Below are 17,495 nucleotides of genomic sequence, written 5' to 3'. Positions count from 1 at the left end.
CATTTCCTTTTCTTTCTTTTTTTTTTTAAGATTTTATTTATTTATTCATAGAGACACAGAGAGAGAGGCAGAGACACAGGCAGAGGGAGAAGCAGGCTCCACGCAGGGAGCCTGACATGGGACTTGATCCCAGGTCCTCAGGATCATACCCCGGGCTGCCGGCAGCGCTAAACCGCTGCACCACCAGGGCTGCCCTCATTTCCTTTTCTTAATGTACATTTTTTTTTTTTAAGATTTATTTATTTATTCATGAGAGACACAGATTGAGAGGAGAGGCAGAGACATAGGCAGAGGGAGAAGCAGGCTCCTCGTAGGGAGCCAGATGCGGGACTCGATCCCAGACCTGGGGATCACTACCTGAGCCAAAGGCAGGCGCCCAACCGCTGAGCCACCCAGGTGTCCCTTAATGTACATTTCTTATGTGTAAAATTGGGAATTCTTAGTAACTTGCTTTTTTTTTTTCACTTATTTTTGAATATCCTCATCTCCATGAATAGTCTTTGGTTAAGATTTCTTTTCCATTTTGTTTTTTGTAGTAACTTTTAATAATAATATGTTCATGTGGTATAAAACTGAAAGGTATAGAAGGTTGGTTATATAGTAAAGAAACAAAAAAATCTTCTTACCCATATTCCCTAGCCATACATTTCCTTTCCCACCAGCTGCCTTTGTACTAGACAAGCAAATATATATACTTACATTTTTTTACTTCTTTGAAAAATATACAAGGAAAGCATGGCCATACACATCTGTACCTTTTTAAGTTTTTTTTTTTTTTTTAACTTTAAACCAGTACATAAACTGCTTTCTCATTCCTTTTTATAGCCTTGTACATTGTATGGATGTAATAGGATTTATGTAATCTACCCTTCTCTATGGACACTTATTTACAGCCTTTTAACCACAGAATCTGGTGCCTTGAATAACCTTGTACATACTTTACTTTGAAAATGTGAGGGATATGTATAAAATTTCTAAAGTGAGTTATTGAGTCAAAGGGTATTAATAATGCACTTGTAGTATTGAATGTTATCAAATTGGCAAAGGATTGTATCAGTTTATCCCTTTATTATTGGTAACATGTATAAGGAAGTCAGTATTGTTTATTTTTGTTAGGTAGGTGAAAAATGTTACCTCTAATTTTACCATGTAAAAGTATGATTTCCAACAGCCTAGATAAGTACCATCCATTTTATGGGAGAATGATTTATTTAACTGGTTTCTATTACTGTACAGCTGATTTGTTTATTATTATAAAAAGTACTTCAGTGACTGCATATGAATTTTTTTAAGGCAAAGGGTAGATTTGAGGGATTTTTTTTTAAGGTTTTTGTTTGTTTTTAGTAATCCAACATGAGGCTGGAACTCATGACCTGGAGATCCAAGAGTCACATGGTCTTCTGACTGAGCCAGCCAGGTGCCCCACATTATTTATATTTAAAATCCTTATAATCATATAATGTTAGTATCTTTTTTCATTTAATTTTTTTTAATTTTATTTATTTATTTATTTATTTATTTATTTATTTATTTATTTATGATAGTCACACAGAGAGAGAGAGAGAGAGAGGCAGAGACACAGGCAGAGGGAGAAGCAGGCTCCATGCACCGGGAGCCCAATGTGGGATTCGATCCATGGCCTCCAGGATCGCGCCCTGGACCAAAGGCAGGCGCCAAACTGCTGCGCCACCCAGGGATCCCTTAATTTTTTTCCATATTTTTAAAAATTGCATTTTCATAGGCAGTGTAATAGCTCATCATAGGAATATTGATTTACCTAATTGTTACATTGGATATTTAGGTTGTTTCTAATTACTATTAAACCAAAATGTAAGAATATTTCATTTAAAATGATTGCCTTTAGAGAGATTCCAAGATACTGAGTTACTAAAATGATAAGGTTAGAATGAATATGAATATATTCAAAGTTGTTGGTCTGTAATGCCAAGTTACTTAGCAAAATCCTTCGTGTGGTTTTTATTTTTAATTTCGTTTTTTGTTAGTTGTTCATGTTTCCTTGGTGATTTTTGTGCTTTTAATGTTTGGTGCACGGACCCTATGGTATTGGATTTCAAAGGTAGGGGCAAAAGGACATTGAGAGGTTTTTTTGGTGTCTGATGTGTTGATACTTAAATAGGGCCACTGGTGATTAATATTCTGTGGTGAGTTAGGATGGTCCTAGTCAGTGAAGAATTGTCCTAGTGCCTCATTCCTAAGCACTGTTCTACAGTAAAAAATTAACATAGGACATTTGTTGAAAATACATTCCCGTTTTTTACTTATTTCTTAGTGTGTGTGCATGTGTGAGTGCATGCACAAGAGAAGGGGCAGAGGAAGAAGGAGAAAGGGAAATTCAAGATTGACTCTCCACTGAGCACAGAGCCCCTTATGGGTCTTGATCTCACAACCCTGAGATCACCACCTGAGCCAAAACTAAGAGTAGGAGACTTAAACAACTGAGCCGCCCTGTTTTGTACTTTCTGATTTCCTTCTGACAAATAGGAATAATAAATTTTTTCATAAGGTCAGATCTGTTTATTTCCATTATTTCTTTATTCATGAACCTGAAAAATTATTTAATATCCAGAGTTTGGATAAATATTCACATCTGCTCTTCCTAGTTTCCACTAGGGGAGTAGTATGCAGTTTTATGAAAAAGAAAAATAATTTCCTAAGGTCTTCTAGATTTAAATGTTAAACAACAGTAATAATCATGAAAGTGAGACACTTAAAAAATACATTAATACTTGACTGGTCTTTTGAAGAGTTACTTTTACAGGACTGTAGAAAAAGTCTATAAAACTTGAGAAATGAGAAATTTAAAAAATCCCATATGACTCTTTCATATAGATATAGGCTCTTGGTATTATCATGTATTTCCTACATTTTATGTTATTATGTAGATATATCCTTAAATTGTATTAATTTTAAATTGGGAAACATGCATGAATATATTCTCATTGCAAAAATTTGAACCTTATATTTAAAGACTCCCATTGACTTCCATCCCTATTCCTGGTCCCCTCTGCAGAGTATTGTTAGTTTTGCTATGTAACTCTTTATCTGTAGAAATAGATAGAGTATTATTATTTTAGAGTATAAACAAAATACTGGGGCAGCCTGGGTGCCTCAGCAGTTTAACGCCACCTTCAGTTCTGGGCGTGATCCTGGAGACCTGGGATCGAGTCCCACACCAGGCTCCCTGCATGGAGCCTGCTTCTCTCTCTGCCTGTGTGTCTCTCTCTCTCTCTTTCTGTGTCTCTCACGAATAAATAAAATCTTTAAAAAAAATACTTATGTGCAAATTGCTTTTTTTCCCTTTTCAACTAAGTAGTAGGATTTTTGGATAGAGTAAACTTTGTAAACTGCTGTTTAATATTAAATAGCATGTATATATTAGGATTTATTCAGGTCTTCTCTCATTTGGGATATTTTGGATGTTTCCATTTTGTTGTTGTTAAGTGTTGCAAAACTGCATTTTCACACATGCCTAATCTTTCATGTATATTCATGTATTTATTAAATACTGATTTTTTGCCATAGCCAAGCACTGTTTGAGGCACAAGAAATTAAGAGGAGAGCAAAACTGGAAAGGTTTATCACACCATGGAGCTTATGTTCTAGTAAGAAGAATAGATATAAAAACTTAAATTTATAATAATATATCAAATGCTGGGAAGAAAAATAAGGCAAGTAAGGGGATGTAAAGCGTTGGAGGGCAGAGGCTGGTCCTTTGAATACACTGGTCAAGGTTGGTTTCTGTGTGGAGGGGTACTTGAGCAAGGATTTAAATTAAATGAGGGAATGAACCAAGTGAAGATCTGGGCTAAGAGCATCCCATGTGGAGAAAACAAAGATGAGAGAGACCTGATGAAGGACTAGGCCTTGGGATGTTTGAACAACAGCTGGAACATGTCAAAGCAAAATTGAGAAGAATGTTAGATAAAGTTGTAGAGGTTAATAGAGGCTAAAATATTGAGAGATGTGCTGTCCACACACAGGTATGAGCCACATGCAGTTATTGAGCACTTGAAACATGGCTATTTTGAATTGATAAACACTGGATTTCTAAGATTCAGTACTCAAAAAAGAATGTGAAATATCTCATCACATTTTTATGTTGATTATATTTTGAAATAATATTTTGAACATACTGAGTTAAATAAAACATTGTTAACCTGTTTATTTTTACTTTTATTTATTTTTTTAGATTTTATTTATTTATTCATGAGAGACACAGAGAGAGAGAGGCAGAGACACAGGTAGAGGGAGAAACAGGCTCCATGCAGGGAGCCCGATGGGGGCCTTGATCCCAGAACTCCAGGATCACGCCCTGAGCCGAAGGTCGATCATGCTCAACTACTGAGCCACCCAGGCATCCCTCTTTTTACTTTTTAAAATGTGGCTATTAAAAATTTTTAAAGTATATGTGGCTCATATTTCTATTGGACAGTGCTGGTTTAGGTTCTCAAAATCCATGGAAAGACATTCTGATTAAATGTGATAGATGTTAGAAAATATTAGGCAGAGAAATGAAGCGGTAAATTGTGCTTTTTAAAAAAGATCTTATTTATTTATTTATTTATTTATTTATTTATTTATTTACTGACTGACTGACAGAGATCCATCCTGAGTGAGGGGGGGAGTAGCAAGGGGGAGAAGGAGAAGAGGCTCACTGCTGAGCAGGGAGCCCGATGTGGGGATTGAGTCTACAATCTACAATCATGACTTGAGCTGAAGGCAGACGCTTAACCAATTGAGCCACCTAGGTGCCTAATAAATTGTACTTTTAAAGGATCACCCTTCACTAAGGCTATCCTATGGAGAATAGGTAATAGAGGACTAAGTAAAAGCAGGGAAACCAGTTAAGAGGCTGTTGTAGTATTCCAAATGAGAAATGATAATGGTAAAGATGGTGAGTGCATTTTTGAAGCTAAAATTAAATCAACCTAAGATGATTCCAAGTTTCATGTTTAGCAGCTGATTTGTACAGTGATAATATTTACTGAGTTTTGAGAGAAATAGGGATAGAGAAGTAAAGTTTATTTTAGATTTATTGTTTTTAATAAACTTTTTCTTGAAGTATGATATAGTGTACCAAAATCTACATAAAATCAGAGTGTAGCTCAGAGTTTTCCCAAAGTGAACTCACTCAGGTAAGCAGCTCTCAGATTAAAAAAACAAAATGAAACAAACACTATCCTGGTAGCTCCCCCTTGTGCTCCATAATTCTATAAATGAGTAGTGGTATTCATTGCAGTTTCAAAGTCCCAGAGCTATAAAATTCTTTACATTGTGTCCTAGAACTGAGAAACTCGGGCAGTTATCAAAGATCGTGTCTAAAAGGTTAAGGGTAATTAGGCATTTTCCTGACCTCTCATAAATTATGCCTGGTTTTAAAATTGTTTTCAAGAACACAGTACTGTATGTAGAAAATTAACTATAATAATAAACAATTTGGCGTATTTGGGACAGTATTATCTGAATTATCTATGTTACAGTACTCATTGTAAGAATAGTGTAGTATAAAAAAAAAGAATAGTGTAGTATATTGTACTCATGTAAGAATAGAAATCTCCACCTGAGGTACTGTGATTAAATAAGTAGCCAAGTAGCTATAGAAGTTTTATTGGAGGAAAATAAATCATTAAACTCTCTTCTTCTCTATCCCTAAAAGTAGAGAATTTAAGAAGGCCTACAAGAATTATTTAGAAGATAAAGGATAGTCAGGTACTAAGTAGTATTTAAAATAATTTCCTGAGATTTATGGATTCAACATATTCTCAATTTCACATGTGCAGGAATTGAGATTCTATACAAGTAAAAACAGTGCAACAAACTTGGCAAGATAATAAAATTGCTAAGTTTTTTTGTTGTTTTCAGGAAGTCTAGGCCACTGGAGGATGGAAAGTTTAGCTTTTTTGTGTGTGTTTTGTGAAACATTTAGTATCCATTATATTTATTAGAAATAATGAAGTCATGAGAAAATGATACTTTCTCCCCTTTCTCATACACTAATGCCAAACGTGAACATACCAACACTTAGGCTGAATTTGAATGCAATATAATCTTTTACATAATTTAATCCCTAATTTACATAATCAACATTAAATGAATGAGTATATATCTGCATTTTTCAAATTGCTGGTGATTTGGGAAAAGTTGAGTATTCTGACTTATGGTTTGTGGGTTGTGTAAAATTGATAAGGGATGGTGATATATAAACCTACATGTGTGATGAAATTGTGTAGAACTAAATAATTATACAAGCACACAGATAAGTACCAGTTTTACTAAACCAGAAAATGTGAATGGGATAAAGGATTGTATCAACATTGTTGTGCTTTTATGCTACAGTTGTGCTATTATATAACAGTTTTCTAAAATGTTATCATTGGGGGGAATCTGGGTAAAGTACACACTGTATCCAGTGAATCTACAGATATCTCTACAAATGGGTAGAGAGGAATCTCTTTAATATGGAGAATATAGATTTTTCACAGCTTCACTGGACCTAAAATATCACACTGCTTGCAAAGCTACCAGCTTAGATATGATAATTTTCAGAAAAGCATATGCATTTCAGTCTCTGTTCTGAGCAGATGAAATTTTCATTTTTATAGTCCATTTTTTTGGTTGCTATTTAAACTAAGTAACTTTGTTTCTTCTGCTCTTTACCTTACCCTGTCATTCCCCACCAGATATCATGATTGAAAGCACACAAGTCCTTCAAATAAATGCCTTACCAAAAGAATGTTCAGTAATAGCTATGTGCTATTTATTAGATGAAAGTGTTTATAGAGTATCTCACCTGTTGGTACTTTTTGTGTCTACACTAGCATATCAGTAAAGGCTCTTGCTCATGATCAGAAAATAGCCTCATATGTAATGTGATTTTACTCAGAATGCAAACCTACCATTTATTACTATTGTAAAAAGATCCCACTTTCTTCCTCGATTTTTGGGTGGTATTTTTCAAGAATTTTAATGTTTTTCTTTTTAAAACATTATTCTAATTAAAACTTTCCTTTTCGTTTTCAAGGCGTGAAAGGATTGGATTAGTCTGCCCTTGATTTTTCTCTATTTAAAGGTAATCTGCTTGTTGAGTTAACTAATCATACAGACTTAATATAATTTTCTGTTTGGGTGACAATCTATATTTGGTGGTTAAAATAAAATATTATATTATGGCTAAGGTTTTTTGTCTTTTCTGTTTCACAAAATGCAATTTAATCCCTCCCCCCAAAAATCCATGTTGTTTATGTCATTGAAGTAAATATCAAAAGAAGTTCAAATTATATTTCTAGTTTATGGTGTTTTTTTTTTTTAAGAATTTATTTATTTATTCATGAGAGACACAGAGAGGCAGAGACACAGGCAGAGGGAGAAGCAGGTTCCATGCAGGAAGCCCAATGTAGGACTCGATCTCGGGACTCCAGGATCACGCCCTGAGCCAAAGGCAGACGCTCAACCACTGAGCCACCCAGGCATCCCTCTAGTTCATGATATAGAATTTTTTCCTCCAGAAATTTATAAAAAGTTTCTGCTGTTTTGGCCTGTTTGCCTGAAACTGTATTTTATTCATAGGTTGAAATACTGAAGCCATGGGAATAAAGGTTCAGCGTCCTCGATGTTTTTTTGACATTGCCATTAATAATCAACCTGGTAAGAAAATTAATGTTCCTTTGTAACATTTATAAATGAATATTTAGTATTTTAAGTTAGTAAAGTATAAACTTGCTTTCTTCTTTTTCAGCTGGAAGAGTTGTCTTTGAATTATTTTCTGATGTGTGCCCCAAAACATGCGAGAACTTTCGTTGTCTTTGTACAGGTTTGTTGACATTTTTAGTTGGCCTAATAGTAGCCCCTTTTGACTGGTTTTAATTTTTTAATTTAACATTTTAATTTTCCTCATGCAGATTATGTACCATTGACCAAGTTGTGAAAGTAATATTTATTTATTTGGAGCACAAGCAGGGATGGGGGGCAGGGGGAGAGAATCTTTATTTTATTTATTTTATTTTACTTATTTTATTTTATTATTTATTCATGAGAGACAGAGAGGTAGAGAGGCAGAGATACAGGCAGAGGGAGAAGCAGGCTCCATGCAGGGAGCCTGATGTGGGACTCTATCCCGAATCTTCAGGATCAGGCCCTGGGCTGAAGGCAGTGCTAAACCGCTGAGTCACCCGGGCTGCCCCGAGGGGGGGGGAGAGAGAGAGAGAGAGAGAGAGAGCGAGCGCCCAATGTGGGGTTCGATCCCATGACCCTGAAGTCACGCCCTGAGCTGAAGCCAAGAGTCGGGTGCTTAACTGACTGAGCCACCTAGGCACCCCATGGGGTGGAAGTAATTTTTAGAAATATTGCTTGTATTGGGCTTTTATCTGAGATTGGTTTCTACATTTCTGTACTCTCCAGAAAAACATTAATGATTTTTAAATGGATTTTAAAAAAATTCCTGAGGGGAGTGAAAATTTATAAAGGTGTCTACATAATTTAAGAGATGTGTATTTTACAGAGATAAGCTTCTGTCATTAATTTTGCTTTAATACTGCTTCCTTGATTTCCTTTCTACTAAATGGCCTACTAATTTTTCTTCTCTGTAGGTGAAAAGGGGACAGGGAAATCAACTCAGAAGCCATTACATTATAAGAGTTGTCTTTTTCACAGAGTTGTCAAGGATTTTATGGTTCAAGGTGGTGACTTCAGTGAAGGTAAGACTTTGATTCCCACGAAAGAAAATCATGCATGCTTTGTTAAAGATAATAGATCTTAAAGTTAGATATGTTTTTATCTATACTTTCAAATTATAAAACAAACTATTTTTAAAGACACTGAAAAAATCTAGTCTTTGTTCAGAGACCTACATAATTATTAGAAACTGAATGTTCTTTTTTCCATGTATCTTAGGTTTTGCCACATTTTTACTGTTGTATCATAGGGAAAAGAAACTAATTTGGGATCTTGACAATATTGACTTTAAATTAATCTTATGATTTGTTTTGAACCTTTGAGTATTTTTGATTTGAAGTCATTTGAGCATCTACTTTTTAAGTATTTTGTTTAGGGGGGTACCTTCGAAGAGATTATTGTCTTAAGAGTTCAAGAGTCCCATGTTTTTCATTCTTAGGAAATGGACGAGGAGGGGAATCTATTTATGGTGGATTTTTTGAAGGTAAAAAATTTTTTTATTTAAATTGTGTTTTTAATGTTTTTTTTTCTGTTATTTTTCTCTATTGAATCAATAAGATTCATTATACTAATATCCAGCTACATTCAGTGAATCTGAAAGTTAATTTTCTTGTGAAAAATTTTACGTGATAGACTTTTAGTAGAGGTAGGATTTTTTTGTGTGCTAAGGACATTAATACATCATATTATTTGAAGGATTGCAATGGTCTAGAATTAAACTCTTAAAAATATAGTGCTAGGATAGGAACTTCCATAGCTTAATCTTAATTTTTATTAAAAGAAATTTAACAGTATTTCATAGTAAAAATATCCACATGTTCAGTGGGTCCATTAAATCTCTTTAATATAATGTTTTTCTCAACTGTAAGTTTTCTCTTTGGAATTTTTTATTTCTGTGAAGATCATTTGAAAGACTACAAGCAAAAAAAAAAAAAAGAATACAAACATGTGAATGTGGAAATAATTTCATATTTCCCATCTTTCACGTTAGGGATTAAGTGAAATTTTATTTCACATTCCAGTTGTGTTGTTCTTATAGTCTAATCCAAAATTGGAAGGCAAGCTACTCTCTACAATAAATGATGCTGTGGCAGAGATTAAGTTAATGAGTCCTTTTCTCTGCTTAAAATAGTAGATGTGCCTTTTTGTGCTTAGAAATGAAACAGATCAACTGTAAAAGAATCCTGTTTGGTTTCTTTCTCTTGCTTTTTAAGGAACATTTTGTTTTTTGTCTGAGTAATCAAAGACAGTTGTGTTGTTTTTTACCCCCACCCCCCAAAAAACAAAAGACAAATGCAGAAGGAAAGAAAGGGGTTTGATAATAGTATTTGGATTTATAGCAAGGGATTGAAAATTAGAAATACTTTAATCTAAAAAAATGGGAGAGGGAATTGGTTAATATTTAATTCTTTCTTCTTTTAACCTGACTAAATTTTGTCTGCTGCTAAAGAATACATATGAACAAAGGAGGTAACAAAGTGAATATGAAATTTTGGGGGAGGTTATTCCTATAACATAACTGAAAACTTTGCTTTTCTGTAGATGAGAGTTTTGCTGTTAAACACAACAAAGAATTTCTCTTGTCTATGGCCAACAGAGGGAAGGATACAAATGGTTCACAGTTCTTCATGTAAGTATCTGTGCTGTGATCATTTAAAATATCTCTTTTTTGGTGCATCATTTCTCATTGATTGCTAATAAATAGATCCATAATGGGGAAAATTTTTGAAGGAAGGAGGACAATGAATTTTTGAAGGGGGGAAAATTGTTGAAAGGGAAATTGAACCGTACTGCTAAACTATCAAAATGATGAGTACTTGTCAAAAGGACACAGGAGCCAGCCTGAAGGGGTGAGGTTCCCCTGGCCAGATTAGGACAACTTGAGCATCAAAATAAATAATGATAGTATTAGATTAGCAAATAAAATAGAAATCCAAGAGCCTATACACATATAAATAATAAATGAATAAATAACAAGGGAGAAGAAAAACCTATTTTTAATAGAACATAGCTAATAAATAGAAGAAGAATGATAGAAAAGTCACCATTTTTCAGTCATCTCAGTAGTGATTGAGGAAAGAACTATCTATTTTGAGGGAAAATTTAATAATTAACATATTTACAGAGTATCTCTATAAATTACTCGATTACAAAGAATAAAATACAATTGATCCTCATTATTCAAAGATTCTGTATTTGTGAATTCATGTACTCACTAAAATTTGTTTCTAGTTGCAAAGTCATTACTCTTAATGCTTTCCAATTATGACACCAAAAAATTTTGATCAGAGCTCTTGTCAACTATGCATTTTTTATCATGTCCTGTGGATACTCCTCAATAGCCTTAAACTCTTACTCTCAGAAGAACATAATCTGTAAGCACCATATGGATTTTTCCAGTGTTTTACTATTCCACATTTGTAACTCCCTTCTTCAACAGTGAGAAACTTGACTCTCATTATCTTCCAAATTTCTGCCCATTTGCTGAATTCTAGAATAAAAAATCACCGTTCTATGCTACTGTGAAAAATAACCTTACTAGAGTTACTGTTTATTTATAGTTATTTTTGTTTTAGATTGAGGGTATATAGTTAAAACAACTGTTTAAAAGTGAGTTGGATTAGTACATTTTGGTGTGAATTTTTTGTGGTTTTGTGACTCAAAATATGTTAGGTTCATTTGTTTATATTTTATTGTCTCACCTTGTTTTGATTTGTTGTTTTTGTTTATCAAACATTATATGAGTCAAAAAGAATACCTTACTCCCACCTAATTCTTTATCCCATTGCCAATCCCATTTTTTCATCCTTTCCCACCCATCCATTTTAGTTTCCCACCTCATTAGTTTCTGGTTTATCTTCCTGTATTTCTTTTTATAAAAATGAGCACAAATACATATATATTTTCTTTTTTTCCTTTCTTTCTTATACAGTAGATAGCATATAATGTATACAGTGTTTTGTTCTTTTCACTTAGCAGTATATCCTAGAAATCACTCCAAATCAGTTCATGTAGACCCTGTTCATTTGTTTTTGCTGCTGCATATTACTTTATTGTGAGTATACTCTAGTTCATTCAACCAATGGCTATGTAGGGGTCTTTCTGATTTTTTTTTTTTTTTCAAGGTTTTTACTTATTTATTCATGAGAGCCGGGGAGGCGGGGTGGGGAGAGACACAGGCAGGGGGAGAAGCAGGCTCCATGTAAGGAGCCTGATGTGGGACTCGATCCTGGATCCCAGGATCATGCCCTGATCAAAGGCAGATGCTCACCTGCTGAGCCACCCAGACGTCCCAGGTCATTCTGATTTTTAAAATAAAAACCATTTGTATCATGTTAGTTATAGAAAAAAATAGAACACAGATAAAAAGAAGAAAAACATTCCCATCCCCAGAGCATCTTTCTCTGCAATAAAAATGTAACCTAAATACTGTATATACCCCCCTAATCAACTTTTGGATACAGTATAATTCTTGGCACGGGATCCCTGGGTGGCGCAGCGGTTTGGCGCCTGCCTTTGGCCCAGGGCGCGATCCTGGAGACCCGGGATCAAATCCCACGTCGGGCTCCCGGTGCTTGGAGCCTGCTTCTCCCTCTGCCTATGTCTCTGCCTCTCTCTCTCTCTCTCTGTGACTATCATAAATAATAAATAAAAAAAGAAAAAAAAATTCTTGGCACATTTTAATAACTATATGTAAATTCATTGAATGTACTATGCCTTATTTTAAATAAGTTGCTAGGAGTTTACTTAGTGAAATGTTTACACATTTTTTTTTTTAAATTTTTATTTATTTATGATAGTTACACAGAGAAAGCGAGAGAGGCAGAGACACAGGCAAAGGGAGAAGGAGGCTCCATGCAGCGGGAGCCCGACGTGGGATTCGATCCCAGGTCTCCAGGATCGCGCCCTGGGCCAAAGGCAGGCGCCAAACCGCTGCGCCACCCAGGGATCCCTGTTTACACATTTTTTAGAAAGATTTTATTTATTTTTGAGAGAGAACGCAAGCAGGGAGGAGGAGCAGAAGGAAAGGGAGAAGCAGAACCACCCTCCCCACACCCACATGCTGAGCAGGGAGCCAGACACAGGGCTTGATCCCAGGACCCTGGGATAATGACTAAGCTGAAGGCTGACCCTTAACTGACTGAGCCACCCAGGCATCCCTATTATACATTTTTAAGCCTTTCCGTGTATATTGCTATTGTGATATCAGCAGTATGCAAAATACCAGTGTTACCAGATTCTCAACAACACTTAGTATTATCATTTATTTTCCTTTTTTTAAAAGCAAAATCCTTCCTGTGCTAAAACTTCTCCATTAAGTTGATGTAATCCTTCATGTATATTTTCAGAATCTTCCCTCTGTATGTTGATTTTTCCTTATTTCTCTTAATTTCTAGGTAACCTTTCCTTAATTTCTGTGTTTCATTATTTTTAAAGGAGAAAACTTGGGACACCTGGGTGGCTCAGCAGTTAGGCGTCTACCTTTGGCTCAGGACATGATCCTGGGATCCAGGATCAGGTCCCTGCATCGGGCTCCCTGCATCTCCCTGCTCTCCCTCTGCCTGTGTCTCTGCCTCTCTCTGTGTCTCCCATGAATAAATAAATAAATCTTTAAAAAAAAAAATAAAGGAGAAAACTTCAGTTTTTAATCTTAAAATGTTTTTAATTGTGGCAATATATATGATACAGAATTTTCCAGTAACCATTTTTAAGTGTATGACTTAATGGTATTGATTATATTCAGAATACAGTGTAGCTGCTATCACTGTATCCAAAACTATTTCATTGTCCCAGAAACTAACTCATTTTTTTTTACCCTCAGCCCCGGTAACCTCTTTTATTTTGTCTTTATAAATTTGCCTTATAGATATATAAGCAGAATCATACAATATTCTCTGTCAAGCTTATTTCATTTAGCATGTTTTCAAGGTTCAGCCATGTTTGTTGTAGCATATATCAGGACTTCATTCCTTTTTATGGCTGAATATCACTCCATTATATGTACATACCACATTTAGTTTATCCATATACATCTGCTGGTAGACATTTGCATTTCCACCTTTTGGCTATTATGAATAATGCTATAGTAAACATTGGCATATCCATATTTGGTTGAGTTCCTTCTCAATTTTAGGTATATACCAAAGAGTGGAATTGCTAGATCAAATGGTAATTCTATAGTTAGTTCTGTGAGGAAGCACTGAACTGTTTTTCCACAGTGATTGTATCATTTTACACTCCTACCAGCACTGTACAAGAGTTCATCAATACCTTTTTTTTACCAATCTGAGAATGACCATGGAAACAGGGGTTATAAATAAATTCTAGTGAGCAGTGTAGCCCAGTGGCTCAGCAGTTTAGCGCTGCCTTTGGCCCAGGGCAGGATCCTGGAGACTCAGGATCAAGTCCCTCGTCAGGCTCCCTGCATGGAGCCTGCTTCTCCCTCTGCCTGTGTCTCTCATGAATAATTAAATAAAATCTTTAAAAAAATAAATAAATAAAATAAATAAATTCTAGTGAGCAAGTGAACTTGGCAAATACAGTATCTGTGAAGTGAGGAATGACTAAATCTAGATGCAAATTATACATATACGTTGAATAACATGTAATATAAATACATATATGGTATACACAAAGGTTTTTACATCTCTAGATGGTTTAAGCAAGTTCACATGAGCATAGCTGCAGTCAGAAAACAACAATAGGTTAGTTTTAAAAACTTATAAATTTTAAAAACTTATAAAATTACATGTACATGTTTGCATTCTTTTCATTAGTATTGTGTGGGCTTTAACCAAGGGTTAGCTTAAATTGTGTTCCTTCCTCCAAATTTCTAACACCTTTTTGGTAAGTTCTTTAAAATAATAAATGATACGCAATGCCGATCTTCAGTTTGTTATGCCAGTATGTCTTCATAGCTACTCAAATAGCAGTCTTCTTAACTACATAGCTTTAAGGTTGCTGTGGAGTGGCAAGATAGAATTTTTTAAAATTACATAATTTGTGGGACTTTTTGCTTATTTTGAGTTTTGTCTAAAGTTTTAATCCAGATCTTTGCTTCATTGTGTAGTTTGTTTACTGGGGTAAAAAGCTCAAAGTCTTTAGGTCTTAGGCAAGTAACAAGCAAAAAAGCTGTTGGGACCAGAATCTAAACTATTATTATTATTATTATTTTTAAACTATTATTAATTGTTGTATTAAAAAGACAAAGATAATCAACCTGACCCATTCTTGCCGTGTGCCCACCTTCCAGCTTTCCATAAAGGTCTGAAATCTGGATTTTTATGTGAAAGTATCCAAAATTTTGAATATTGGCAGCTAATTGAAAATTTTATAAACACTATAAGGACCATTTCTGTTCTGGTCTACCAAAACATGTCTGAGGGCCATCTGAACATTATCCATAGGGGGTACATTTCAGGATCACACCCCCTCCCTCCACTGTGGATGCCGGAAACTGCAGATAATACTGAACTCTATATATATTACGTTTTTTCATATATATATATATATATATATATATATATATATACACACACATACATACATACATACATACATACACACACAGATACGTTTCTAGGTAAAAGTTTAATTTATAAATTAGGGATAGTAAGAGATGAACAATAGTCATTAAATACAACAATTATAATAATACACTGTAATAAAAGTTACATGAATGTGGTCTCTATCCAAATATCTTACTGTACTGTTCTCATCCTTGTGATGATGTGAAATGGTAAAATGCTTACCTGATAAAGTGAGGTAAATAACAGGTTTTGTGATGTAGTATTAGCTATTATTGAACTGACAGTATGTGAGCTGGAGGATTGTGTGCTTCTGGACTGTAATTGACTGCTGTTTTGACTGTGGATCACTGAAATGGTGGAAAGCAAAACATTGGATAAGGGGTTGACCGATGCTTTTAACTGTTTAAAATGTTAAGATTGAAAAGCCCTATTGTTACACCCTTAAACTGGTGGAATCTTTTGATAAATTTTGGTCTGTCCATACAATAGAACATTATACAACCATAAAACTTTTATACACCTATGAATATTCAATAAAAGCCCAGTCACATGCAAGAGACAGATGGATAGAAATAACACCAAAATGTCAACTTTATTTTTTTTTTCAACTTTAATTATACGTTATTTTTCAACAATGATTAGGTATTACCTTTATGATCAGAATAAGTTTTTGAAACTATATTATGTAGAAAGCATCTAGCATTATTTCTGTTCTACTTAAGGTTAATATATTAAGATTCTATTATGTTAAAATAGCATATGCTTTCTTTGTTTGCAGCTTTGTTTCCAATGCAGTTATTTTCTTTTCCTTTTTAGAGATGCTAACTTTGTTTTTCTCTGACTTTGTTTTTATTCTTCTATCTGATGACTTCCAAAGAACAACGAAGCCAACGCCTCATTTAGATGGGTAAAGATTATTTAAATTTATTTTATGACCACTTTAAATTAATGTTAAAATTAAAAGCTTTTATTTGATCATCTTTAATTGACTTTCTAGGCATCATGTTGTTTTTGGGCAAGTGATATCTGGTCAAGAAGTTGTGAGAGAAATAGAAAACCAGAAAACAGATGCAGCTAGCAAACCATTTGCTGAGGTGCGGATACTCAGTTGTGGAGAGCTAATTCCCAAATCTAAAGGTAAGAACAAGTGCATATTTCTGATAAAACTTATGCATACAAAACAAACAAATAGTTGGCATGAAATTTATACTAATGTGAATATAAATATGAGGCATTTGTGTTTTTAAATGTGTTTTATCTTCACACTTTTCATTTACCATGAAATCACTGAATTGTTATTTGCTGTAATTTATCCTTCTTCCACTTTATTTTTTGTTTTTTTTTTTTAATGGTAGTTGTCTAAATAGCATGGTAAAGAAATACTCTTCTAGAGAAAGACACGGTGAGGGGGGAGGGTGACAATTTAAAAGAATGACATAGACTAAGAAACTTAATGGAATAAATTATTTTCCCTTCATGCTCTACTGAGATTCAGAAGCATCTGGCATATTTGAGAAACTTCTTTACTTAGACCAGAATATTTTAAGTTAACATGACCAGTAGTTTGATATGATATTATATGAATGGTAAGAACTTTGTTTTAAGTGATTGTTTTGTTTATATCGTCTATGTGAAATATGTAACTGTTATCATTTATTACAGATACTGGGTCTGTTACTGTAAAAGTAATAGGATGAGATTACCTGTGGAGAAAACAAAAATAATAAATGGACTCTATTCTTCCCCTTCTTACTAGTCTAGAGAATAATAATACCAATATTTAGTTTTTCATGTCTGACAAATGTGAGAGTCATCTGTAATCTTTTCTGATCCTCAATAACCCTGTAGTATTTCCCCCATTTTACAGATGAAGGTATTCAAGAAGATTAAGTTATTTACCACATCAGGAAGCTAAGTTTCAAACTGAAGCTTGTTGGCTCCAGATCTAGAGCTTTTTCTATTATGTATTGCTAACTCATTAAAGTCTTTAACATTCCTTTCAAAATTGTCCTAAGTAGAACATTCTGTTCTCAAGTTTCAGGTATACTCATTTCTTTCTATCATTTAGAAATATGCACATTTGTTTTAATTTTAAAAGACCTAAGATATCCTAGAGAAAGCTATTCTTAATTTTCTGTTTCTGTATTCCACTTTGATTCTGATGATTTCATTTTCTTTTCTGTCATATCGAATATATACCTTGTAAATATATACCTCGAATATATACCTATATACCTTGTAAACCATTGCAGGAATATGCTGCAGCATAATGGG

At 34.2% G+C, this 17,495-nt stretch overlaps 1 protein-coding gene across 15 annotated transcripts in view; it reads left to right on the top strand.

Moving 5' to 3' along the window:
• PPIG (peptidylprolyl isomerase G) overlaps positions 1-17,495 on the top strand; it is a 64,177-nt gene that overhangs the window by 10,216 nt on the left and 36,466 nt on the right. For 10 of the 15 annotated variants that reach the window (XM_072811328.1, XM_072811319.1, XM_072811318.1 and 7 more), the window contains 8 exons: positions 7,043-7,090; positions 7,588-7,665; positions 7,757-7,831; positions 8,607-8,714; positions 9,131-9,175; positions 10,234-10,321; positions 16,099-16,128; positions 16,219-16,358. In XM_072811328.1, coding sequence (XP_072667429.1) covers positions 7,605-7,665; positions 7,757-7,831; positions 8,607-8,714; positions 9,131-9,175; positions 10,234-10,321; positions 16,099-16,128; positions 16,219-16,358 — 547 coding nt within the window. In that variant the 5' untranslated portion in view covers positions 7,043-7,090; positions 7,588-7,604. Of the gene's footprint in view, positions 1-5,682; positions 5,731-7,042; positions 7,091-7,587; positions 7,666-7,756; positions 7,832-8,606; positions 8,715-9,130; positions 9,176-10,233; positions 10,322-16,037; positions 16,129-16,218; positions 16,359-17,495 lie in introns of those variants that run through there. The other 5 variants (XM_072811330.1, XM_072811333.1, XM_072811332.1 and 2 more) reach the window with 2 other exon arrangements.

The sequence above is a fragment of the Canis lupus genome, chromosome 34, assembly GCF_048164855.1.
Source record: "Canis lupus baileyi chromosome 34, mCanLup2.hap1, whole genome shotgun sequence".
Classification (NCBI taxonomy): domain Eukaryota; kingdom Metazoa; phylum Chordata; class Mammalia; order Carnivora; family Canidae; genus Canis; species Canis lupus.
This window is presented reverse-complemented; position numbering and strand designations above follow the sequence as displayed.